Genomic DNA, 26,414 nt, shown 5'->3' with positions numbered 1-26,414 from the left:
TCAGAAAGAATATATGTACCCCTATGTTCACAGCAGCACTATTTACAATAGCTAAGATCTGGAAACAGCCCAAATGTCCATCAGTAGGCGAATGGCTAAAATAGCAGTGGTACATATACACAGTGGAGTACTATGCAGCTGTAAGAAAGAAAGATCTCTTGTCCTTGGAGATGACATGGAGGGACCTGGAAAGTATTATCCTAAGTGAAACAAGCCAAGCAGAGAAAGACAAATATCACATGATCTCACTTATTTCTGGAATATAATGAACTAAGCAAACTGATGAACAAAATAGACCCAGAGACATAGAAGTAGGGATAGACTGACAATCCTCAGAAGGCGGCAGGGGGAGAGAAGGGGTAAACCACAGAACTTATATGCATGTATACATAACCGATGGACATAGACAACAAAACGGGATGGGGTGGGAGGGGATAGGGAGAAGGGAGTCAATGAGGGGAAAAAGGAGAAACATCTGTAACAAAAATAAATAGTAATAAAAAAAAACTTTATTCAGGCCAGTTCTCCTTTCACTCACTTCAAGGAAATCTGTGTTACTGAAGTACCAGGAGCACGGATTATTATCTAGTATTATCTCTCCTTTTCAAACATTTGCAAAGCATGTTCCAGCCATTAAAGAGCCCTCTGTCAAGGAGAAAATGGGAAAGACCAACTGCTTGCACCAACACTTAAAAATTAACTGCAAATCTGGTTGGGGCAGCTCAGGCATTCCCAGAACACTTGCTGGTTGGGAATGTTGGCTTTCAAATCATTATTTTGAATCCCTTAAAGGTACATTTTAACTGTTTTAATATGTGAGGAACAGGCCTGCCAAATTGTGCTTATGGCTTTTTAACACAAGCAATTTACAAAGGCAATGAAGCAGATAATAGGACACATGATACCGAATTTGAAAATCTGCGGTGATGACTGCTGCTGTAGATGCGTTTTTTGGAAGCAGCCCTGTATCCAGTTGCCTGGATAAGAAAAATGTTGTTTATCATTTCACAGGTGGCCTCTTCCACCCAATGGTGAGTTTCGGGTCTTGTCCTTGAGCACAAATCAGTCTCATGCTAGCAATATTCCACTTGAAATCATCTGGAATGCATGTATTCAGCAAAATACAACAAACGGTAGAAATCTCACTCGACATGAAAGGAATCTGGTCAAGTAACAGTCAAAACCAAGTGTTTGCTTTTTAAATGAAGACCTCCAAACCCAAAGGAAGTGTACATGTGCAGTTTAATGGGGAAACAATGATATATTTGTAAAGAAGGCAAAAGGACATTTATTACTGGTTCTCGTTATTTAGAAACAATAAAAAATTTTATGAAGTTTACTACAAAAATTTAAAAAATAATGGAACCAAAGTTCTTTAAATGTCTTATTTTTTTCTTGGAAGAAATGATTTTACTTTGCTAATCAAATGTTTCCAGGCTGTGATCTGATAGGTGGGCTCATGTTAGTTCCTAAGCAGACCAAAAGCATAGTGTGTGATTCCTGTGACAGTGGCTCTCCATCCCCAGCTTCCTTACGGTGACTGTTAGCATCACAACACCAGGCTCACAAACCACAACACCAGGATGCCTGGTGAGGCATAAATTAATTTTTTTAAATTATATCTATTTGTTTATTAGTCAGAGAAGCTGTTAACCGCTTCTCTCTATAGACAGAATCAGAAAGTCATTTTGGAATTATCTTTGTTCTCCAGAAGGTCACCTGAGTGACCTCTCAGTTATAAAACTTTGGTTTCTCCCATTCTCATGTCCCTTGGGGTGGGGAAAACCAAGTTGCTGTAAGAGAAGGAAGGGATACACACTCAAACTTTTCTCTCTGAGATTTCAATGTAGGATAGAACAGATTGACCCTAAACTAGGTCTTTAGGCCAAATGAAATATAAATACCCCAGAGGGAAGTTGCCATAAAGGCAGAGTCTGGGCTGTACCTTGACTTAACAGCAGGGCCTAAGAGCCTGCCTCAGGGTCTTATCACCTCACCTAAGCCAGGTTGAGGTGTCGATGAGGCTCTTCAGAGTTGTTCCTCCCCTACGAGTGGCCTCTTTAATAGATCACTGATTTCATTGGGTACATTTCCTATTTCCCACATGGCCATTGGAAACAGTGTGATAAATGCTTCACCACCGTGTAGCGAGGTGCCCTTCCCTCCTGCTTGCCATGGCGTTTTCCTCACTCTCCTTTAAACTCTCACACGTCTCCTCGCAATCCCTTGGGCTTCTGAACCAGGTTTCAAAACCATGCCCATGGTTTTGTTAAGCCAGGTACTTTATTTGTTTCTGCTTATCTATTGTTGCTGCACATCCCACCCCCCATCACCCCAATCTACCGGCTTAATTCAACAGCTCTATTATGCTCACGATTTGGGGAGTCGGATATTTGGGGAAGTCTGGGTTGGCTCTCATGCAGTCAGATGTTGAGCGAGGCCTCAATCATCTGAAAGCCTTATGGGCTGATAGTGATTATCCCTGGGAGCTCAGTGGGGCCTGTTGATCAAGACCCCCACACATGGCTTCTCCCTGTGCCGTGGACTGCTCATAGCATGATGACAGAGTTCTAATCTAGTTTGCATTAATTTACTTTTTTGATAACTTCCTATTGCCTCAACTAACACTGATGAGTATACCTAAGGAAAATTTAAAAACAAAAACAAACTTTAGGCCCTAACTCCAAACGCTTCCTAATTAAGAGCAACAAGGAAGTAACTCACTCAACCGGAAATTCACTTGAAAAGGAAAAAATTATGGAATGTTAAAAGTGTGCTATTATTGTATATATAATGTTAGAACAAGGATAACAAGGAACAATTTGCATAAGAAATATTCCTATTCTTTCTTTCTGGTTAGCAAATAATTGAACAGCAACCATCACTGAAGTAGGACCGAAGAGGGCTATTATCATAAATGTTAGTTTGATCTTTCAAGGAGATTTGATTACCTTCTACCCATACTCCACTTCCCCCACTTGAATAGAGGTTCTGCTTTTCATCAGTCAAATGTCAAGTGCCTTTGTTGCATGCTAGCTGGCCAGATTCCACAGAAAGGGCCCAAGATAGTGTTTCCTCAGCAGAATTTGTGAGAAACACAGCTCTCTTATGGTAAAACATGGACAAAAGATAAACCTTGGTAGGTCTTGCTCTAACAAAATGGCTAAAGATGCCAAACTACGTATACCATCAGTGAGACCGACTTAGCGTCATCTTTCCACAGGAAAAAATTATTCATACTCAGGTAACTCAGTCATTTCCCCTCATTCTTCTTTCAGTCCAACATCGGACATAACCAGAGTTCAATGATCTTAGAAACAAGATGGTCAGGCTACTTGCAGTTCAGGTAAAGAAAAGATATCTATTTAAATTTGGTGAGCCACTCATTTTCATCAGCGGCCTTAGGATTCATTTGGGGGAATCACGAAATTAATTCAATATTGAACACAGTTTGGCATGAGGAACATTTATCCTCTGATTTTCTCATGTGGATTAAGGTATTTACAGACTGAATGTAAAGTTTTAAAGAAAAAGGCAAATGTCTTATCCTGCTCAGGGGGGAATGTGCTAGTGCTTCCCTCTCCTAACTGACAGGACAGGGCGTGGCCGTGGCTTTCCGGCTCCAGTAAGGACAGAAGGAATTTCTCTATGGACTATGACAGACTGGCTCTGAAATATGGAGGAGATTTACTCCATTATGCCATAAGGCCTCCTAATAAAAAGATTCTGGGCACAGTATGAGTTCCTTATGAAGTTCCCATATGCATTAAAACTATAATAACCAAAATTATGGGTTGTTATAGAAACAATAGAGTAAATTAAATTTATAAGCACCTTATTAAAATTCAGAACCAGCCCGGCCAGTATGGCTCAGTGGTTGAGCATTGACCCATGCACCAAGAGGTTGCTAGTTTGATTCCTGGTCAGGGCACATGCCCAGGTTGTGGGCCCGGTCCCCAATGGGGGGCATGCAGGAGGTGGCCAATCAATGTTCTCTCTCATCGATGTTTCTACCTCTCTCTCCCTCGCCTTTCCTCTCTCTCTAAATCAATAAAGGAAAAAAATTAAAATAAAATAAAATTCTGAACCACATGGCAGCAAACTACTGTCTAGTACTATTATGTAGCATGATTCATGTAGTTGAATATTATTTCATTTACTTTTCACAATAGCCCTGCAAAGTAGATGGTGTTTTTATCTTTTACAGGTAAGAAAACTGAAATTAAGAAACTAGCTAAAGTCTACCAAATAATCTGAGGAAACCCTACATCTGCTTGACTCCAAATCTTCTTTTTCTTATGCAACAAATTTTAATTCCATGACAAAAAAGAAAAACCAAAACTAAAAAAATTACATAAACAAAGACATGTCCCAAAGATAGAGAAGTTAAAATTCCTTTAGTTGTATAGTAAGAAAATTCATTTTATTATAGCATTCAATTTATGGGTGGTGTATTGTGCTACAGCTACATTGATGTTTAGACGTTAAAATAGTTTTAAGAAATACCAAAGGAGCCTTTGAAAGGCCTTAGGGTATGTTGGTTTTGGGCTTTGTACTCCTTTAAGTCTTCTCTCTCTCCTCATCTTCTTGCCTTGTTCTTTGAATTCCTCAGTTCTGAGTCATTTTTGCATGGTATTATTGAGATGATCTTCTGGAAATTACTTGCAATTGCTGTTCTCAAAGAATTTCTCTTATTGGAAGATAAAACTGAAAAATAGGGACGAATATTTTCCATTGTTCCCAAAGTAGGCACAGCTTCCTTTCTGCTAATACATTCGATCCACATTAAGCTCAGGCATTAGCTATTGGTGCTAGAAGCTATTATCTGACTTTTATAGCTCCCACCCTAATAATAATATATTAAAATTTCCTAGGTCAACATCTGAAGGACAGGACTTGGAGTCTCTGGGGGAAAATGTAATAAATTCGCATGGGATTGCAAAACCTTTTTACAGAAAATATTCATACCAGTTCCTTTGGTAGTTAAAAAAAAAAAAATCCAAGTAAAGAATCTCTGTGTTCTTCCTCTTTATTTTCACTTTCATAGAAAAAAAAGTTTAACCTAACAATAAACAACAGGATATCTCTTTCTGGTAAGCCAAGGCAATAGGACTTCTTGCATTTATCTGGTAAAATTCTTTATTTTCTTTTTTATTCCCTTACATGACCATTACATTTATTTCATCATATCACAAAATAGTTCTCTTTGAAAGAAGAATGAAATTACATTAAATATCTTTATCAATTTTTCAAACTATTTCAGACTCCCCTTTTTATTACTGTTATCACAATACACGGCTCTCTCTCCATGTCCATGGGGGATTGCTTGCCAGACCCCCACACTTACCAAAACCCATTGATGCTTAAGTCCCATGTATAAAATGGGGTAGTGTTTGCATATAACCTATGCATATTCTCTCAAAATTCTTTTTTTAATGTTTTTATTGATTTTTGTAAAGAGAGAGGAAGGTAGAGAGAGATAGAAACATCGATGTGAGAAACATCAATGGCTGCTTCCTGCACGCCCCCTGCTGAGGAACAAGCCCGAAACCCAGGCAAGAGCCCTGACCGGGAATCCAACCAGGACCTCTCAGTCCACAGGACGATGCTCAGTCCACTGAGCCACACAGGCTGGGCTGGTAAAATTCTTAATAATTGCTCCTTTTTATTTTTCTTATTAAAAAACTTTAGAAACATGTATTTCTTAAACTTATCTAGGCCTTAGTTCTTATTAGTAAACAGTAACATGAACATAATTAGCTGCTTAATAGAATTTCAAAATAAAAATTATCAAAGAGAAACCATAGTTTTTTTCCTTCCTTCTGTATAGTTGTATTACTTAACTAATTTGGGTTTTCCTTGGAATAAACTACTGTGTGTTTATTTTTCATTGCTTTTGTTACCCAGTGAGTCCTGGTGAGCCAGATTCCCTCCAGAAAAACAATAATCAATGACAAAATGGCTTTAGGAAGAAAATGATTAATGTTAAAAGTGTGGCATTGGCTTAGTTATTCCATTAGCAGATGTTAAAAATCTTCTATACCTGCATTCACTTACCTATAAGTCCTAAAATAATGTAGGCAATGATGAACAGTATGAAGACTATGCAGCACAGAACATCTGTACAACTCCTAGAGACAAAAAAGAATAAAGAATTAAAAGGGGGTCTAAGAAGACTTCCTGTTTACTGCACAAAATATAATGATATGCTCGTTTATATCCACTAATTCTGAAAGGTAGATCACATGCATTTCTGTGTAAATCAAAGACGCTAGCAGCAATAAAGGGGTCATAATTCCATGACTGAAGAAGCTCCCATGGCATTCTTAGTATTTACTCTTTCTTGGTTTTTATTTGTAAAATGCTTTGAGGGATGAGAATACACCAACATTGAGTAATGACTTTTTATTTGAAATTATAATTTGTACTATTTGATTTTGTGATTGTCCTCTTCCTGCCTCCCCAACACATGGCATATACATATATTCAACTCTCTTCCATTCCTCTGTTTCTCTGTTTTCTTTCTACACACACATTTTAAGGGCACTATTCATTAAATAAAGAACTAAATACACACACTTCCTATGGTAAGTAGAGTTGCAACTATTCTAATGACTCAAAACTATAATTTTCACAGCTTTTCTATAAGCCAGACATCATCAAATTAGTTTAGAGAAAATTTGGCTCATAGAGATACAATGATTTGCTAAAGACCACAAGTCAAGCCAAGATCCAGCAGGGGTATTCCAGGTTGTCAACTAAAGTTATTTTCTATTTCTAATATTATAGTTTCATCAGCTTCTAAGTTGTCCGGAAGGTAAAGTCTATGTCTTGAAAGTGAGAAAAAATACAACCATTCTCTATTTGAAACTTAATGCAGAATCTATTAGCAAAGGAAAAAAAATCAACTTATTTGACAGGATTAAAAATTGCACGTGACAATTTTCATAGCAAAAACTTGTTCTTCAGGGCAAGTGGACATGCTTTAATCCTTCAGTGCAGGCAGATGAATGTTACACACTATTTTTAGTGGTGGTAGTCGCAATGATAATGAATAGTAATTGTACAGGAACAGACACAGTAATACTTTACATTGATAAAACCCTGTTACACCTTTACTGCTCTCATTATAAATATTCTAAGAATACCGTTAGGTTGTTTGTGGTAGTAACATGAGTTGACTTACCCAACGTCCAAAAGAGATAGGTAGTTACAGATGCAGGCAAATGTTTAGGTCTCTAATGCCAAACCTTTTTCGTTGAGTAGTTATTTTAATATGACTACAGTTTTCTGTAAAGATTCAAATTAGTCATATCTGAAAATCCACACACATCCCTCCTGCCTCGCAACAGGAAACACACCTTTCATTGAGAAAGGTAATCATGGCCAGTGCAGACACAAACTGTCATTGCTTAAATCTGATTTCAATCCAGGGATTTTATAATTCATTTGGATCTAAAAATTCTAAGAAGAAGAATAAAAACAGAAGAAAGCAGAGCTATAGTTTTCTTTGGTTAACAACCATTAAAAGCAAAATTTTCAGTTATTTGCAATAGACAAGATGTAGAAGCAGCCCAAGTAGAGGAGTAGATAAAAAAAAGCTGTGGGCCTTGGCCGGTTTGGCTCAGCAGTTAGGGCGTTGGCCTGCGGTCCAGCGAGACCGGGGTTAGGTTCCCACTAAGGGCACGTACCTCGGTTGCAGTTTGTCCCCGACCCTGGTTGCGTTGGGCGGGTGGCAGCCACTTGATGTGTCCCTCTCACGTCAATGTTTCTCTCTCTCTCTCTCTTCCTCCCTCTCCCTCCCACTCTATCTGAACAAAAACAAAGGAAAGTCCTCGGGTGAGGATAAAAAAAAAAAGGCTGTGGTATGCCAGGCCGATGTGGCTCAGTAGTTGAGCATCGACCCGTGCACAAAGAGGTCGCTGGTTCGACTCCCAGTCAGGGCACATGCCCAGGTTGTGGGCCCGATTCCCATTTGGGGGCATACAGGAGGTGGTCAATCAAGGTTCTCTCTTATCGATGTTTCTATCTCTCTCTCCCTTTAAAATCAATAAAGAAAAAAATTAAAATAAAAACAAAACAAACAAACAAAAAGTTGTGGTACGTTTATACAAGGTATATTATTCAGCCATAAAAAAGAAGGACATCTTACCCTTTGAGATAGCTGGGATGGATCTGGAGAGCATTATGCTAAGTGAAATAAACCAGTCAGAGAAAGACAAGTATCATATGATTTCCCTCATATACAGAATTTAAGGAAAAAATGAACAAGCAAAATAGAGATAGACTCATAGGTAGAGAGCAGGCTGACAGCTGTTGGGAAGGGGGCCGGATGAGGGTGGGTGGAGAGATTGAGCAAAAGAGAAAATAATTCATGGACACAGACACCAGTGTGGTAGTAGCCAGGGGGAGGGAGGTGGAGGAGGATATAGGGGTGATAAATGATGATGGACAGACCCTTGACTTGGGGTAGTGAACACCTATTACAGTGTACACATGATGTGTTGTGGAATTGTGCACCTGAAACCTGTATAATTTTATTAACCTGTGTCACCCCAATAAATTCAATAAAAAGGAAAAAAAAAAAAAGGAAAGAAAGCAAGAATCTGCACGGGGATGAGGAGAGTGTCTCTGGTTCACATGTGTTCTGACATATCCTACTCAAGATCAGGTTCTCATTCTGTCAGAGCAGTAGTGAAATAGCACGACACTTAATAAGAAATGCCTGCAGGTGGAGGACTAAAGGAGAGAAAACTGGAACACCGGAGTGCTTTAATTAGAAGTTTTCGAGCTGTCAAAGCCCTTGTGTGTAATCATAACTAGCAAGAAGAGGGAGAAAGGGATGAGCTCAGAAGCCCCAGTCAGGTTTTGTAGCTATATGTTGAGATCTGTATATTGACATTATATATACCATATACTGCAATGCATATTTATAATGGCCTAATGTTACATAGCATTATAATGTTGTATATGCATAATGCTGTTAATTAAGCACAGGAAGAAATAAACATATATGTAAGGATGATAAATGAAAGAAACTGCTCATTTCAAAAGGTGGAGCACAAGGAAAGAAGCAGAGCCCAAAAGGAAATTTAAAAAAAGTAAAACCCACATTTCCCAGCTACTGGCACTGATGAATGGGCATCGGTTGAAGTAATGGTTCCATATGGGGTTTTACACTACATTTCTATTTCTTTTTGGTGCCAAGGATACACTATAGCACCAGGGACTACTGGGTACCATACAACCATCCCCCCACCAGTCTCTCACAACAGCAGGAGAGCATTTCTCAATAATTCACACCTTGAAGTGTTTGAGATTCTATTCTGGGACCAGGGAGAATAACGTATTCAAGTCTGTTTTGCACTTCTGGTACACTGCTTTAGAAAAAGAGCAGACCATACCCCATGGCCAGACTGGTTTATTTTATTTAAGCAAAGAAGAATGTGGAACAGAGTGAAATTATAAATAAAAAATTCAAGAATCTCAGTAAGCAGGAAAGCTTTTCTAGAAAAAACATTTGTATTTTTTAATTTGTTTCTCTACTGATTTGATTCCCTTTGTTATTTTTAAATTTTCCTTTTAAAAATATGTGTGTGTGTGTGTATTTTCAGGTAATTATAATTATCTGCCATTTTCTCTATTAATTTATTTGTTTTTCTCACCTTCTACAGACATAGTCCCTCCAGAAAAAAAATTGCTACTCAGAAAATTGAATTTGAACAAAACATAAAAAATAGCTTCGACACATTTATGAGTCAGGAACACAACAGAAGCTTAATTCCAGATTTTAGAATTTGTAGCACCTAATCACTGTTCCTCTCTTTTGATTTCAGGACGTCTATAATAATCCTACATGTTCTGCAAGAAATTACTTATTTTTAAACATCAAAGATTTAATTTGGTTAAATTTTTAAGTCTCTCAAGAAAGCTATTGAGGCAACTTGAGTGATACCAGCAGCTGGTTAAAATCATTCTGAATCGTTCTCTAGCTAGAGGCTTGTCGCTGCTACAGATGCATTTTTACTTCCATAGCAAGCACTAAGAACCATTGTACTGGGCTGGAAACGGTGGCCTTTCACTGTGTCCCAGAGAGGAGACATAAAGAATAAGTAGAGAAATGTGCCTCTAACCCTCTCCCTCCCTCCAAATCAAAATCCAATTTTTTCAAAAAAAGCCCCTCACTGACCTGGAGAGCATTATGCTAAGCAAAACAAGCTAGTCAGAGAAAGACAAATAGCACATGACCTCACTTATTTGTAGAATACAGTGAACAAAATAAGCTAATAAACAAAATAGATTCAGAGACCCAAAAAGGAGTATGGTTCAGACTGACAAACCTCACAGAAGGGGCTGGGGGTAGAATGAGATAAACCAAAGTACTTATATGCATGCATGCATAACCAATAGACATAGACAACAATGCTGGGGGGTGGGGGCGGGATTGGGAAGAGGGTGTCTAGGGAGGAAAAAGGAGAAACATCTGTAACAAAAAGAAATTAATAAAAATTGCAAAAAAACAAAGCCCCTCACATTCTGATTTATCAGAAAACTATTAAAAACATTATTCAGATTGAGTTACCCTGGCCTAAAAGTATTTTCTTTTTTTTTTTTTTTTTTTTTTTTATCCTCACCCGAGGACATTTTTCCATTTTTTGTTCAGATAGAGCGGGAGGGAGAGAGAGGGAGAGAGAGAGAGAAACATCGATGTGAAGGGACACATCGAGTGGCTGCCACCCACACGACCAACCAGGGCCGGGGACAAACTGCAACCGAGGTACGTGCCCTTAGTGGGAACCGAACCCGGGTCTCTCTGTACCACAGGCCGACGCTCCAACCGCTGAGCCAAACCGGCCAGGGCCTAAAAGTATTTTCAAAGTTAAACTATAGAAGTACCATTATTACCTTTTATTTATTTTCCCAAATTACAATAAGAATGAGATGCCAATTATATATGCATCTGCACCTCTGTCTTCCCCTCCTCTCTCCAACCACAAACATGGAATGCCTGTGGCCACCTCAGCGTGAAATACTGGGAGCTGCCTTTGACTTTCTCTTCATTTGAGCTTATCTTTCATATTCAACTGACAAGTTCTCTTGACTCCTCTCTGACATGACTTTCATTTCTCCCTTCCTTTCTATTCCTACTGCCTGGACTCGATCCAGATTCTCTTATCTTCTCTTCAAACTATTGCCATGGTCTCTCTCTCTCTATCTTTTTTAAACACTTGTTGTTGTTGCTAATCCTCACCTGAGGATATTTTTTTCATTGATTTTTAGAAAGAGTAGAAGGGAGGGTGGGGAGGGGAGAGAGAGAGAAAGAGAGAAAGAGGAACATTGATGTGAGAAAGACACATTGATTGGTTGCCCACACTCACCCCTCAACTGGGGCTGGGGATCAAACCTGCAACTCAGGTACTTGCCCTTGACCAGGAATCAAACTTGGGACCCTTTGGTGCACAGGCCAATGCTCTAACCACTGATCCACACCAGCCTGGGTGTGACGGTCTCTTAATTGGGCTCCAGTATATAGTCTCTGCCTGATCTCCAAGGCATTCTGCACATCATAGATACCACAGATTTATGATGACACCACTTTATTGTTTAAAAACTGCAGTGTCGCTCAGGCTGGTTTGGTTCAGCCTTAGAGTGTTGGCCCCAGAGAGTCCCGGGTTCAGTTCCCGCTAAGGGCATGTACCTCAGTTGCAGTTTGTCCCTGGTCCCGGTTGGGGTCGTGTGGGTAGCAACCAGTCGATGTGTCTGTCTCACATCGATGTTTCTCTCTCTCTCCCTCCCACTCTGTCTGAAGATGAATGCAAAAATGTCCTCGGTTGAGTGAAAACAAACAAACAAACAAACAAAACTGCAGTGCCTCTCCACCACCTATTGAAAAACTTCCAAATGTCTTAGCTTTATGTTTAAGGTCCTACAAATCCAATCTTATTGCAAGTTTCAGATTCTCTTTCTAGCTTCATCGCCCTCTGTTCTTCTCAATGTACTTTAACCAATGTGGACCTTTGTATTCATTGAACGCACCATGAAGTCCCCCACGACCGCACTCAGGGCTCTCCACTCATGGCCCCTTTAGACTCTTACTCTGGAACAACCACACATCCCAACTTCTATGGAACAGCCAGGGTTTGCGGCTATCGTCCTGGTGTAACCACTAACAATGAGTTCTTTTACTCTCAAAAGTGCCCAGTGTGGATCTTCACCCCGTGTACTAAAATCCCATTCTCCATATGCTAGGATTCCCTCCTGTTTTAGGGCTGATTAATATTCCATTGTAAAAACAGGTGCCATGTTTTTTAACCCATTCATTTGTCAACAGGCATTTTGGCTGTTTCCACATCTTGGCTATTACGAGTAATGCTTCAAGGAAGGTGGGAGTGCAGACATCTGTTTGAGATCCTGCTTTACATTGTTTTGCAGGCAGCAACATGGATAAACCTGGAGGACATTATGCTAAGGGAAATGGCCAATCATAGGAGGACAAATATTGCATGGTTCCACTTACATGAGATTCTGAAATAGTCAAGCTCATAGAAAAGAAAGTAGAATGGTAGATGCCAACGACTGGGGAGGAGCAGATGGGGAGCTACTATTCAATGGGTGTAAGTTTCAGTTATGCAAGATGAATACGTTCTAGAGATCCGCAATACAACATTATGCCTACATTTAACAATACTTTATTGAATGTTTAACATTTTGTTAAGAGGGTGGGTCTTATGCTGTATGTCTTACCACAATAAAAACATACACACACACACACACATAGCATGCAAAATATAATAATCTGTTCGATGTCATGTTATATGAATTTAAAATTGTGCTATGAGTAAGCTTAATGTGGGTATCAAATAAATGAATGCAAATGTAAAAAACAAATTTTAAATTAAAACAATTTACAATTCCATCCTTCAAATCAATGAAGTGTCTACTCCCTCATGAAGTGTCCAACTAGAGGAGATCTCTCTCATCCCTTCAGACTTACAGGAACTGTGGTTGTACAAATGTAAGACAATTATCTTCCATCTATTATCACCTGGACCAGAAGGTGGGAAACTACAGTCCACTGGCCAAATCTGGCCAGCTGCCTGTTTTTTTTTACAGTTTGAGAGCAAACAATGAATTTTACATTTTTAAACGGTTTAAAAAAACAAAAGGAGAATTTTTTTGACATATGAATTACACAAAAGTCCAAATTTCAGTGTCCATAAATAAAAATTTTTGGAAAACAGCCACACTCATTCATGTATCTATTGCATGTGGCTACTTTTGTGCTACAACAGCTGTTTCAAGTAGTTGCAATACAAACCATCTGGCTGCAAAGCCTAAAATATTTACTCCCTGGGCCTTGGTAGAAAAAGTTTGCTGACTTCTAACCTAGACCAAGCAGTCTTCTATGGCAGCAGTTAGCACAGAGCCTCACATGCTACAGATATAAGCAATCTGTGTCCTATGAATGTTAGTCAGACACGCCTCTCACAGAGAGGCTAATGCATCAGAAACAGACAGCTGAAGCTCACAGTGCTGCATTTCAAAGTCTGTATTTTGCAGGGAGAGGGGCCCTATATGTTGAATATTTTGTCTAGAGATACAATTTTTTGGTTAAGCTTAAGTCTGCCATCTGGACATTATTCTCTCCTGGAAATTCACAAAACAAAACAAAACAAAAAACAAAAAAAAACCCCACAAAAAACAACAAACAAACAAACAAACAAACAAACAAAAAAAACCCTCCCCCTAAACTATTAGACTCATTTCAGAGGGAATAAGAGAGTTTTATCTGCTAGGTGTATGTTTCAGTTCCACACTAGTTCTTATTCTCCAACAACTGTCATTCTGCTTCCTTTTCAGGGACAGCTTTTTACCTTCATTCAGAAACTGATCCATTTACTGGTTTTCTTTCCTTTTGGCAGATGAAATTCCAATGATATCAACCATCCTGAAAGGTCATTAATATCAAGCATTAGAGTGAAACTGGAAGTCCTAAAAGTCATTATTCTCTGACAGATCATCCATTCTTGCCTAATGAGTCAGTGTAGGAACTGTCCACGGCTAGTGATTCCACTCGAATGATCCCCTCTCATGCGAAGGTTCTTGCTGTCACCTGGGTACATCCGTCTACAATGTGGCTACATTTATACTCCACGGTCTAGAGGCATGGCTCCTCCGTGGTTCTGCTGGCCCCTGCACGCTGCCATTTAGTCATCTGTTACCTCGCAGATTCTCATGGCAAAAGTCTGTTCCAGCAAATAGAATGACAGCCTCCATCCCCAGAGGCTTTATTAGAGGACAATGCACTTGGGGGCCATCTTCCAATCGTCACCAAAATACACTTGGTAAACAAACTACTGACTGTGCCTTGAATTGGACAGATCATCTGAGCTGATGCTAATTAGTTGGCAGATTCATAACATGTTGGGCTATTTGAGGGTGAAGTTCTATGTAAGTTAAAAAATACCATAGCTCTTTTCTTCCACTCTTCATTTTTAGTTGAGAATCTGGTGACCTTGTGATAGGAGCATTCTCAAAGAGCTTGCATTTGAAGGGTTAGTTGTATTAATTCATGTGGATTCCAGCTTCTCGTCCACTTCTCAGACACACTGAAATTTCTCTATCATGCTCCCACAGATTTAGGTTATGCCATGTACCACTTCTGTGTCCGTGAAAGCTGAGGTTTTAGAAATAAGCAAGTTACACTGGCCATTTCTATCAGTTTAATAAGAGGTTGAAGATTATCTTGAAGAATTTCACTGTTACCAGGATCACAAACTTAATAGAAAACCACAAATGAGCTTTTTATTACACTACCTTGTATTTCCAAGGGTTCAATCTTAATGCAAGTTTTCAAGTCTCTTAAAAAAACATTGAAGGATGACTTCAAGGCGACATCCACCTTAGAAGATGATTCTGGAGCCCAGTCATTGAGAAAGGAGTGTTTAGTTTTGTGCAATTATTAATTTTTAGCATATCCAAACTGTTGCTGAGAAATAAAATATACCAAATAACTCCATACCCCCTAAAATAATAATATATTAATAATGTTATTCAAATTGATTAGATAATATACAACGATATTTGAGTATCACACCTGCTTTAAGTTTTTCTGAATAATTGGATTTTAAAGGCTTCTCTATCCTTCATGTTTCATCTTTTCTTCTACCTATTTGCATTTGGGTTTTCATTGCCATGAGAAAGGCTCCTTTGTAACTTTTAAATTGTGTACCAAACACAGGTATTACCCAGACAAAAATAATTAATTTACAGAAAGTCATTTGAGTATGGATTTGGCATCTCTTAGAAATAGAAATAAAAATGAAAATAGAAATATATACAGTAGGGAAAGAATTAAACTTAATAGAAATTAAACCAAAGACTATATGCAGATAAATTCATTAGGAATATACCCCAAGTAAAATCCCTTATTGAGATTATAGATCCACATCTTGATTAAAAGATTGAATGCTGGCCATTAATGATTTAAATCACATATGTAGAAAACAAGGTTTTACCAGCATAAGCATTCTTTACTTATTTGTTTTGGCAATTATTTCAGTTTTCAGAAGAAAATCAAATGCAATATGACATTTGGCTTATGTAATATTGAGCATTATGCTGGTATGCCATTGGTAGATCTTTACTGTGAAATGACAGGTGTTTGTTGACTGTAGAAAAAAATGAACAAAGATGGCATAATAAGGTGGTGAGTGTTCATGACTTGTCCATAGCAAAGAAGCATAAACATTCAACACATCTATTGAAAGAATGAAAGTTTTACCTGAACATTAGACATTAATAAATTGTAGAAAATTTTAAAAATGTATGAAAATGCTGTCCCTCTCCTCTCAAATTGTTCAGTGAAATGGGAATTACAACCATTTGTCTAGAGCCTGAAGTGTTATATAAATTGCTTATTATTTTCTCTAAATATTTGCCAATACATTTTATTCTATAAATCTGTTTACACTATAAGAAAACATTACTAGTGAGAAGAGAGTCACTGTTATTAATTTTAAAAGAGACTAAAGTTTTTAAGATAAAACTAAACGTTTCCTAAATGTTTATTGATTTGAAATTATTAAATACAGTCTCTGTATAATCTAGTTTAATTTTCAACCTAATTGTATCAGTCAAGAATGTGTTGAGTTGCAAATACCAGAAAATGTATACCAGACATGGTGGCTTAAATTTCAAGTAATTTATTTGTTTTATACAACAAGAAGCCCAGCAGCTGGCGGCCCTGAGCTGGTGCGGTATGGCAGTCAGTGGTGCCATGAGGGGTCTGATTCATTTAATCTTTCTGCCACCCTCCCTCAGCCTTGGCTTGAAGATATTTCTCTTCATGCTTGTGCTTCATGGCATCAGTTGACTGCTGCGATCAAGGCACCTCAATCTCTTTAATAAAGCTTTGTCTCTTTATTTAGAAAAGTAGGTCCTTCTTGGCAGACTTCTTCTTTAGCTCATTGGCCAGAACTGCGCCTTGTGAACACCCCTGCCTGGGAGGCGATAGGGAAATGGAGTGTGTGGTTTTTGAGCTTCTGTGACAGAGCAGACAAGAGAGAAGACGGTTTGCAATGACTGTTCGGGGAGACTAACTACAGAATACACTGCAGCTCCTAGTGAGATTTATTTAAACAAATCATGAAAAATAATAAGATTTTCCTATTCTAATAGTTTCTAGTCAACCCAAATGGATCGTTGCAAAGAATGAGTGTTTTTCTCTGCAACTATTGTTATTAAGTATTAAACATTTTATAAGACTGAAATAAAAAAATGAAATATTGTATCTTCTTGCAGAATTCAAGGCAAACAGAGTCATTTCCCAGAGAAACATATTCCAGAGCTAATATCAATAACAGTAAAGTAGCAAGTTGTTAAACCCTATATCTGAATAATTTTATATTTCATATTCAATCAACTAAATGATTTTTGACATTTGTGTTCAGTGGAATGGAGCTTGAAATTTAAATCCAGCCTTCGTAAATATATACAATTACAGTTGTCCTAAGCTGAATATTGAAATACAAATCTTTCTTAAGTTAATATAAATCTTTTAAAAAAATCATTAGACATAAAAAGTATCACAAACTATGCCACTAAGTCTCTTTCATTTCAACATAAGATACTTGGAATAGCATCTTAATAGTAAGCCTTGGAGTCATTAGGCAATATTATACCTAATTTCATCCAAGAATGGTCCCAGTTTTTTATTCAGTATAACCAAGCACTGCAATTCAATACACATAATGAGTCTCAATTCCAACCAGTATGCCCTTTCCTGCCAGCCTGAGATGTAAGTTCATGAAGAAGCCATATTTCTCAAGGTTTACCCAATGTAAGTTTCTCCTCCTAAGGGCTTCACAAAACCTCTTTGGCCATTTTTTCAGTGATTAAGTATCTGCTATTTGCTACTATGGTAAGCTGTAGGAGAGAGAGAGAGAGAGAGACAGAGAGAGAGAATATAGAGATGAAGTTAAACCAAAACAAGACTGCTGGGAAAAGAGATACAAAGCAGAAAATGAATATAATCGTAACCCTCAAATACTCTAATTTTATAATTAAGAAAAGAGAAATGTACCCAAAAGTTAACATTAAAATAATAACAACTTAAAATGTACAGGTAGCCCTGGCCAGTTTGACTCAGCAGTAGAACGTCGGCCTGGGACCAAAGAGTTGTGGGTTTGATTCTGGCCAAGGGCACGTGCCTATTTTGCGGTGTGTCCCCGACCCTGGTTCGCGTTGTGCAGAAGGCAACCAGTTGATGTGTCCCTCTCACATCGATGTTTCTCTCTCTCTCCCTTTCTGTCCCTCTCACTCTATCTGAAGATAAATAGAAAAATATCCTTGGGTGAGGATTTAAAAATAAAATAAAATAAAATAAAATGTAGAGGTAAAAATAGGTAGAAAGGATTTAGATAGAATGGAAAAATCTCAATGTGAGTTTAATTATAAGAGATGCGTTAAAGTTTTGAATGATGGGGAAGGTTGGCGGAGAAGAGAATTCCATTCTAGGCAAAAGGAAATACAAGAACAAAGGTGCAAAATTAAATACAGCTGATGGGGAACAGAAGGAGGGAGATTGGCTAAAATTCTTATTGGGTAGAAATAATAAAACAGTCAAAATTAGCATTGTGGAACCAAGAAAAAAAATCAACTCTCAAATCCTTCCTTTTTTTTTCAAACAGTATAGTGATTGCTGTGGGGTAGGCGAGTGGGGGGAGGTGGAAGAGGATACAGGGGGAATAAATGGTGATGGAAGAAGACTTGACTTGGGATGGTGAACCCCAAATACAGTGTATAAATGATTTGTTGTGGAACTGTGCACCTGAAACCTGTATAATTTTGTTAGCCAGTGTCACCCCAATAAATTTAACTAAAGGGAAAAAAACTTTTATTTACGTAATAATGATGTGGTGCCCATTCTGTGCCAAGTATTATGATACATTGTATACATACTGTGGTGAACCGGACAGACAATATGCCTATTTTCATGGAGCTTGAAATTTAGTGTGGCAAACAGAAAATAAATAAGTAAAGATCAACAAGTACAATGATGGCAGGTTGTGTGATAATTGCCAGGAAGGAAACTGATCTGATATTATCAAAGAGAATAATAAGTGCACAGTACATAGTGAAGGGCTCTCTAAAGAGGTGGAGAATACTCTACTATTTTGATTTAAATTCATAATATTAAAAATAGAACTACCATATGATCCAGCAATCCCATTTTTGGGTATAGAGCCAAAGAAAATGAAATAGGATCTTGAAGAGATATCTGCATCCCACATTCTTTGCAACATTATTCACGATAGCCAAGATATGAAAACAACTCAAGGGTCCATCAACGAACAAATGGAAAAAGATGATATATATAGGTATGTATGTATATGACCTTCATTCAGCCATCAGAAAGAAGGAAATTCTGCCATTTGTGATAACATGATTAGACCTTGAGGACATTGTGCTAAGAGAAATAAATCAGATAGAGAAAGACAAATACTATATGATATTATTTGTATGCGGAATCTAAACAGCCAAATTTGTGGACACTGAATGGGAAGGTGGTTACCAGGAGCTGGGTGGTGGGGGAAATGGAGAGATGTTGGCCAAAGAGTATACACTCTCAGCTAGAAGGCGAGTAAGTGCTGGAGATCTAATGCACAGTATAGAGATTACAGTAAGCAATAGTGTATCATATACTTCAAAGTTGCTACGAGACTAGATCTTAAGTCTTCTTATCACTAATAACAAGTGGTGATTGCCTGGCCAGTGTGGCTCAGTGGGTGAGCGTTAACCCATGCACCACGAGGTTGCCGGTGCCATTCCTGGTCAGTGCACATGCTCAGAATGTGGGCCTGATCCCCAGCGAGGGGCATGCAGGAGGCGGTCAATCGATGTTCTCTCTCATTGATGTTTTTATTTCTCTCTCTCTCAAATCAATAAAGAAAAAAAAAAAAAGAAAAAGAAAGAAGTGGTGATTATGTGATTAGCTAACACTATGGTGGTCATTATTTTGCAATATATTGTATCAAATTAACACATCCACCTTAAACATACCGAATTTTATATGTAAATTATGTCTTAATAAAGCTGAGGGGAACAGAGAAAAGCTAAAGAGGTGGACAAGGTTGTGTTTCAGGGAAAAAAACAAAAACATAAAACAAATGCAAATGTTCTAAGGGCCGATGAGACCAGGGTTGTCCTGGGCCTGACAGACAGCCGGTGACAACAGAACACCCAGGTGAAAGGAGCCAGCGGTACAAGGGAGCTGGGCGCGAAGGAAGGACTGAGCAGTCCTCGGCCTGAACTTGCCCGTCAGGGGAATCCGCAGTTCCAGTGTTTTACACTTGACAGGACTGGACAGTTAATGACTCACGTGGACCTATATTGTCATCTCCTTTGGATCATTACAATAGCTCTGTAACGTTGATACGAAAGCTATGACTAACACATCATTTAAAAAATTAGGCACATCCTGACTACAATTGCAGCTCATTTTCTACGGAAAGTTCTTAAATAAAGGAGTCATATATCGAAAGCAGCATTTTAGTTAGATTTATTTGGCACCAGGATGGAGAGCAAATTTGGACGCAGTGTGTGGGCAGAGCCGAGGGAGGAGCACTGGGGAAGCGAGGGCTGAACGAGGGTGGTGGAAAAGCAGAGGAGGAGGAAACCAGGGCTGGCTCTGCTTCAGCAGCATCTCCAGATCCCCATGCAAGCGCGTCCCTGGACCGGCAGGATGTCGTGAAGATAAACGTCACAGCATGGAGAGAGCCTACCGCTCCACGAAGACACTCCAACAGCTGGAATAGGTGTGAATAAATTTCTCTTTAATGGTTCTAAACCACTCTGTTCCACTTTTTTATTCCATCAACTTGATAGAAATATATTTTTTTGTGAGCTTTTGGAGATCAAAGATCCTATTTTTCAGTTTTCTGCTCTGAGTGTGTTAACTGACATCTGTCTCTTCTGTAGGACTTGAAGGGTTGCTCCGTTGTTGGTTTTAATCCCCAAGGGGCACATCAAGAGAGCTCTCCTTGAATTCTCGCCGAGGTAGACTATCCATTAATAACAGTATGTGTGACAAGTTATTGAATTGCGTTGTCTTCAGCTTTTGTCAGCTGCATGTAAGTTGGCAAAGACGGGAAAAATGACAAAGGAAGCCACTATAAAACCGAGGGAGAAATCAGCTGAGAAGAGATTTCAAGAAGATTTCAAGAGAGGAAGAAGTAGGGCTCCTGGTGACAGTCAGAAGTATTGCGGTAAAGGTTGAGAAGGAAAACAGCAAAAAAAACAAAAAAAGAAAGACATTGGAGAAACAAGATCAAGAAAAAAATGCAGAGAAAGAACTATTTATGGTTATAAGAAAAGGAAAATAAATAGAGGCCATACACAAGAAAGCTTACTGAAATCTGTTTGGGTTTGGAGAAAATCTAAAAGCAAATACAGACATTCAATTATAAAAGTAGCATAGTATTGTATAAGTTTGTGGAAGGAGATAATACGGTGGGTAACGGTAATAAATTAACTTAATTTCTCTCCTTGTAGTTTATAGTTTAAGTAATTCAAACAGTCTAATAATAAAGGCTGTACACTAGAACAAAGTCCAAGGACATCTGATCTTTGCCTGTATTGTTCCCTTCCTTAAAACATTTGCAGTTAATTTCTTTCTAACACCACTATTACTAGTCAGCTACCAAAAAGCCACTCAACAGACCCATGTATCTCTTTCTCTCTCTCTCTCCCATTAATAACACTTGAGAATCCACCTAAACTCCATGTCCATGTAGTGTGTTCCCAGAAGGGTCACGATCAGGATGCCCTTCAATCTAACGCTAACTAATGCTGAGTCGCAGGAAACATGCCAGTATTATCTTTCATACTTGGATGGAAAACCTGTGTGAGTTCAGAGGCGGTTTATTACTAAAAGCTGGAAGACATGCATTCTTTTACCTTTACTTCATCTTTTCGTTATTGGATAAATGTGCCACAGTGTGGAGATGAGCAGCCTGTTTTTAGTTGTAATTGACTCTGAGGTTGTAGCAGCAGCCGCAACAATAGCTGTGATACTGTCCAAGACTTATGGAGGGTCAAAGTGAAATATGCTCGGCACAGAAAGGACTGGAGTTTACTTTATTTCATGCAAGTATTTGGAAAGGCAACTGCAACCTCTAAGACTCTCTTCTCAACCATCAAATAACTAAGAACCATCCCTGACTTGTGATCATAATCTCTGTTGAGCTCAATGGTAGCTTTTCAAATTTTTTTTTATTCTCACCTGAGGACATTGTTCCATTTTTTTATTTTGTTCAGATAGAGTGGGAGGGAGAGAGAGGAAGAAAGAGAGAGAGAGAGAAAAACATCGACGTGAAAGGGACACATCAAGTGGTTGCCACCCACATGACCCAACCAGGGCCAGGGACAAATTGCAACTGAGGTACATGCCCTTAGTGGGAGTTGAACCCAGGTCTCTTGGGACCACAGGCCAACCCTCTAACCACTGAGCCAAACCAGCCAGGGGTTTTTTCGAATTTTGATCCATTCAATTTGACCTTAAATTCAGACAGAAAATGAATGCGATTTGCTTCATCTCAGTTTGTGTTCATTAAGAGTTTTCCCAGAATAATAATCTTAATTTTTAGTTAAACTGCAGTTTTCAGTCATTCTTCTCTGCCTCACCATGTTGCTAACAGAGGTGAAGATACTCAAAACCTAGTCTCTTTTCAGTCTGGGTTTTCTCCTTGAGATTCAAGATTGCCTTGAGAATCACAGTCTGGGAATTTAGGTTCTATCCACAGTCAATACCTGGTAAGTTTCAAAACCGCTTTTCCTTTATTTTCCAACACAAAGTTATTATTTCTACCCCAGACTCAGAGTTGAGGGATGGAAGATGAATTAGGCAACATCTGGAAAGCATGTCTAAACGTGTGTTTAGAAAAGCACAAGGAGAAACAGAAAACTGGAACTCTGGCATAGACTGAACTATAGATGATGGCAACTGTTAACTATACATCCATGTACAAAAGCTTCACTAAGAAAGCATTAAGGCTGGAAACAGTTTGTAGTGTAAACAGTCATATTTTAAACATCTGAAGTCTGAAATCTCCCAATGACATTTACTATGTTCTCATTTTACTAGGCAGAACACTCCAAAAAGTGATTATGTTCAGTATACCCCTAAACATGAATTTCCCCAGAAACCATAATTATCGACCACTCCATTCTTAAAATTCTCTATCTGGTCTTCCAGAAAAATTCTGACTTACACACACTTCTTTCATCTCCGCTGCTCCTCCCCAGTCTTCTTTATGGACCGCTCGTTGGTCTGCATCTTACTGCTGGCAACATCTCAGGGTTTTCGTCTGACCCACCTCAACTTCCAGCTCTGCTCATCTGAGTCTCACCTATATCATGGTTTCCACAGCTTCGGCCACGAACATCTCCAACCTTTCTCCGGAATGCCAGCCCCTTATTTTTCAATTCAAATGTCCAGAGTTGAATTCACTACCTGTTGCTCCTAGAAGTCCAAAAATGTCTTTGTCTGTTTCTATCTACCACTTACTCTCACCCAACCTAAAAATCCTGCCATTCTTGACTCCTCCCACCCCCTTCATATCCAGTTGATTGACAGTCCTACTAATTCTTCATCTTACAATGTTCTCTTCCTTTCTCACCAACCGCACTGCCACTGACTAGGAGGGAGGCTCATCAATCTGTTACCTGGACCGATACTACAGCCTCCAAACAGACTCGTGTGCTCTCTGACACAGCATTCACACTTCATAAAATACACAACTTGACATATAAATCCACTGGTCAAAACTCTTACAGATCTCAATTGCTTACGAAACAAAACCCAAACTTCTTAGTCTGGCCCTTACTAAGCTGCTCAAAATTAATTTCTATCTTCTGTCCAGTCTCACAAATAACCCATGCTTTCTCAAATCTGCATGGCTTTGTATTCAGTGGAACCATAGGAAATTGCTCATATTTAACTGATTTTGACCTTTAATAAATGGCGACATCACATGGCTCAACTAATAAGGCTTTTCTGTCCACCTTGAATGCCTTTTCACCCTTGCTACCAGAAAAACATCAAGACCCAGCTTAAATGTGACCCCCTCCATGAGGCAGGCATTGGCCAATGCTAGGCAAAAGGAGAGGTCCCTCCGTGTCCCTTACCAGCGTGTCATCCTCCTGCCACAGCACTGTGCCTTCATTGTACCTACTTGCCTCTGCCACTAGAATATGAGGAACTTGAGGGCAGAACCTGGGACTTAATTATCTTTAAATCTTTACTTCTACTGCAATGTCTACTTAAAAGTTAATAAATACTTGTTGAATGAATGACTTACTTCTGAACTTGAAAATAAAGGAGATGGCAAATTTTTTTATTTTTGGTTAAAAGTAGAAGGAGGAAGAATGTTCTGATTTAATATATTGTAGAATCTTTTTCCTCTTTTCATATCAGCTTCCCTTTTCTGCTTCTTGCTGGGTAATGGATTTGTTCTTACCAGATAGATTTAATGTGGCTATGAAAGAAATCATTATACACTACCAGAGTACATCATCTCAATGAGCCCTGTTATGTGTATATAACCCTGTTATGTGTATATAACATCCATAAAAGTAAATATATAAGGTTCAGCCAGAAAAACTCCAGGAGGCGACATAGGCAGCACCCATAAGGTGAATGATTCCTAGGCAATCTTAAGATTGTTTCTGCTAATATTAAAACCAAAATTGTTTTCTACCCACCAAAAGCCATGGGGATTAATGAAATCCCTCCCTAAAAATGCATGGAGGACATTCACAGGCACTGCAAAATGTCCAGGAGACATTTTATAGCAGACATTTTTGCAGAGCCTACTGATGTTGAAAGAAGTGGCACCTTCAGCATTTTACAAATTTGTGGAATTAGTGAATCAGCAAAGAAAATCGCAAGAGCAATAGGAATAGAAGAGATAAAATCTGGACTTCACATATGTCCAGAATATCAGATCTTCTCAGTTAGAACTTAGAATATTACATATTCAAAATATGATTTTAGACTGAGAGACTGTGAATGCTCCAATTTTTTTCAATGATCGCTGATAACAAGAAGGTGGTTACTTAGCTTGAACTAATGCAGGTGCAGAGAGGATGTACAGGACAAAAGCAGATCCATGGAAGACCCAGGACAGACCAGGACCACATTAAGATTTAGGCTTAGAAAGGACTTAATCCAGAAGTGAGACTTGAGACCCTTCTCCAGACCCTTTTCATATTAGTGAAAAAAAAAAATTGGGAATTAATAGCAGAACCATGACGCTCTGGTGCCTACATATAACTGGTTGTTAAAATTGATTAGATCGGTTAGAAAATTGTACATAGCAAATTCCTTAGTTGGGTTGGATCACTTATTCTCAATCGTTTCTATAGTTGTCATAAAACCCATTTCACACACAATTCAAAATAGATTGTTAAAGAAGGGGGATGTACACATCACTTAAAAACATTGTTCTAGTGGGTAGAATGAGCACTCAGGTGCCTTCATCAACTCGGGCTGTTATGACAAAATGCCCTAGATGGGGCGGCTTAACCCACTGATATGTCCTCCTCACACTGGGGTTGGGAAGCCTGAGATCACGGTGCCAGCACTGTCTGCTTCTGAGAAAGCTCTCTTCTGACGGGCAGACAGCTGCCCTCTTGCTGAATCCTCACATGACAGAGAGCGCAGAGGAGAGCTAGCTCACTGGTCTCTCTTTTAAATGTTTTCATTGATTTTAGAGAGAGAGACAGTGAGAGAGAGAAACATGCACGTGAGAGACAATTATAGATTGGTTGCCTCCCGCATGCACCTCGACCAGGGGTGGAACCCACAACCTGGGTATGTGCCCTGATTGGGAATTCAACGGGAACCCTCTTGGTGCATGGATTGACGCTCCATGCAACTAAGATGCTCCCTGGTCTCTTTATATAAGGGACTAATCCCTTCAGGAGGACCCTACCCTCATGACCTTCTCTGAACTTAATCACCTGCAAAGGCCCCACCTCCAAATACCAGTGGGGGTGGGGTATAGCTTTAACATTCTCATTTAGAGGGAATACAAGCCCTCAGTCCGTAACCTCAGGTAAATAGCATTTCTCACAATATGGTGCCAGAAGAGAGCCTGGTCCCGTTTGGGTGTGCTGTTCCTCTTTACAGATTAAAACCTCTTTCCAAAAAATTCTGTTGAAAGAGGTCATTTAAATCTGTCATATAGACTAAAAGTAAAATACATGTTTAAATATTTGAATTTTGTGAGTATATATTTAATTTTAATCTGGTTGGTTTTATCCAAAGCACAGATAAATATGTCACATTAAAATGGAGTTCTATGGCCCTGGCCAGTTTGGCTCAGCAGTTGGAGCATCAGCCCACAGGCCAATGAGTCACAGATTTGATTCCAGCCAAGGGCACGTACCTCAGTTGTGGTTTGTCCCCAGCCCTGGTGGAGTCCTGGGGGAGGCAAACAGTCATTGTGTCTCTCTCACATTGATGTTTCTCTCTCTCTCCCTCCCTCCTTCCCACTCTGTCTAATGATAAATAGAAAAATATCCTCAGATGAGGATTAAAAAAAAATGAAGTTCATGATATCCATATATGGGTTTTATACAGTGACATGAGGCTTCATGTCCTTGAATATCAGGACTAATGAAACGCTGGAAGAGACTAAACCATGCCAGACACAACGCCAGGTTAACTCACGCTGTCCTGGCTTTCCATGCAGGAGCGCCACCCTGGGCTAGCTCTGGAATATTCTCCTCTAAGCTTCCGTTTTGGTCCAGAGCTTCTGGCCAGCACCAGCCTTTGTGGCTCCCCTGTTGCACGGTCTCATTGGTGTTCTTGGCCGCTGTCTTACGTGGATAGGCAAGCACTGGAATAA

General features: G+C 39.1%; 1 protein-coding gene across 1 annotated transcript in view; it reads right to left on the bottom strand.

Moving 5' to 3' along the window:
• SLC44A5 (solute carrier family 44 member 5) overlaps positions 1-26,414 on the bottom strand; it is a 305,936-nt gene that overhangs the window by 67,334 nt on the left and 212,188 nt on the right. The window contains exon 3 of the mRNA XM_036256317.1: positions 6,058-6,131. Coding sequence (XP_036112210.1) covers positions 6,058-6,131 — 74 coding nt within the window. The remainder of the gene's footprint in view (positions 1-6,057; positions 6,132-26,414) is intronic.

The sequence above is a fragment of the Molossus molossus genome, unplaced genomic scaffold (genome assembly GCF_014108415.1).
Source record: "Molossus molossus isolate mMolMol1 unplaced genomic scaffold, mMolMol1.p scaffold_m16_p_12, whole genome shotgun sequence".
Lineage (NCBI taxonomy): Eukaryota > Metazoa > Chordata > Mammalia > Chiroptera > Molossidae > Molossus > Molossus molossus.
The sequence above is the reverse complement of the archived record's forward strand: the minus strand, read 5'-3'. Positions and strand labels throughout refer to the sequence as shown.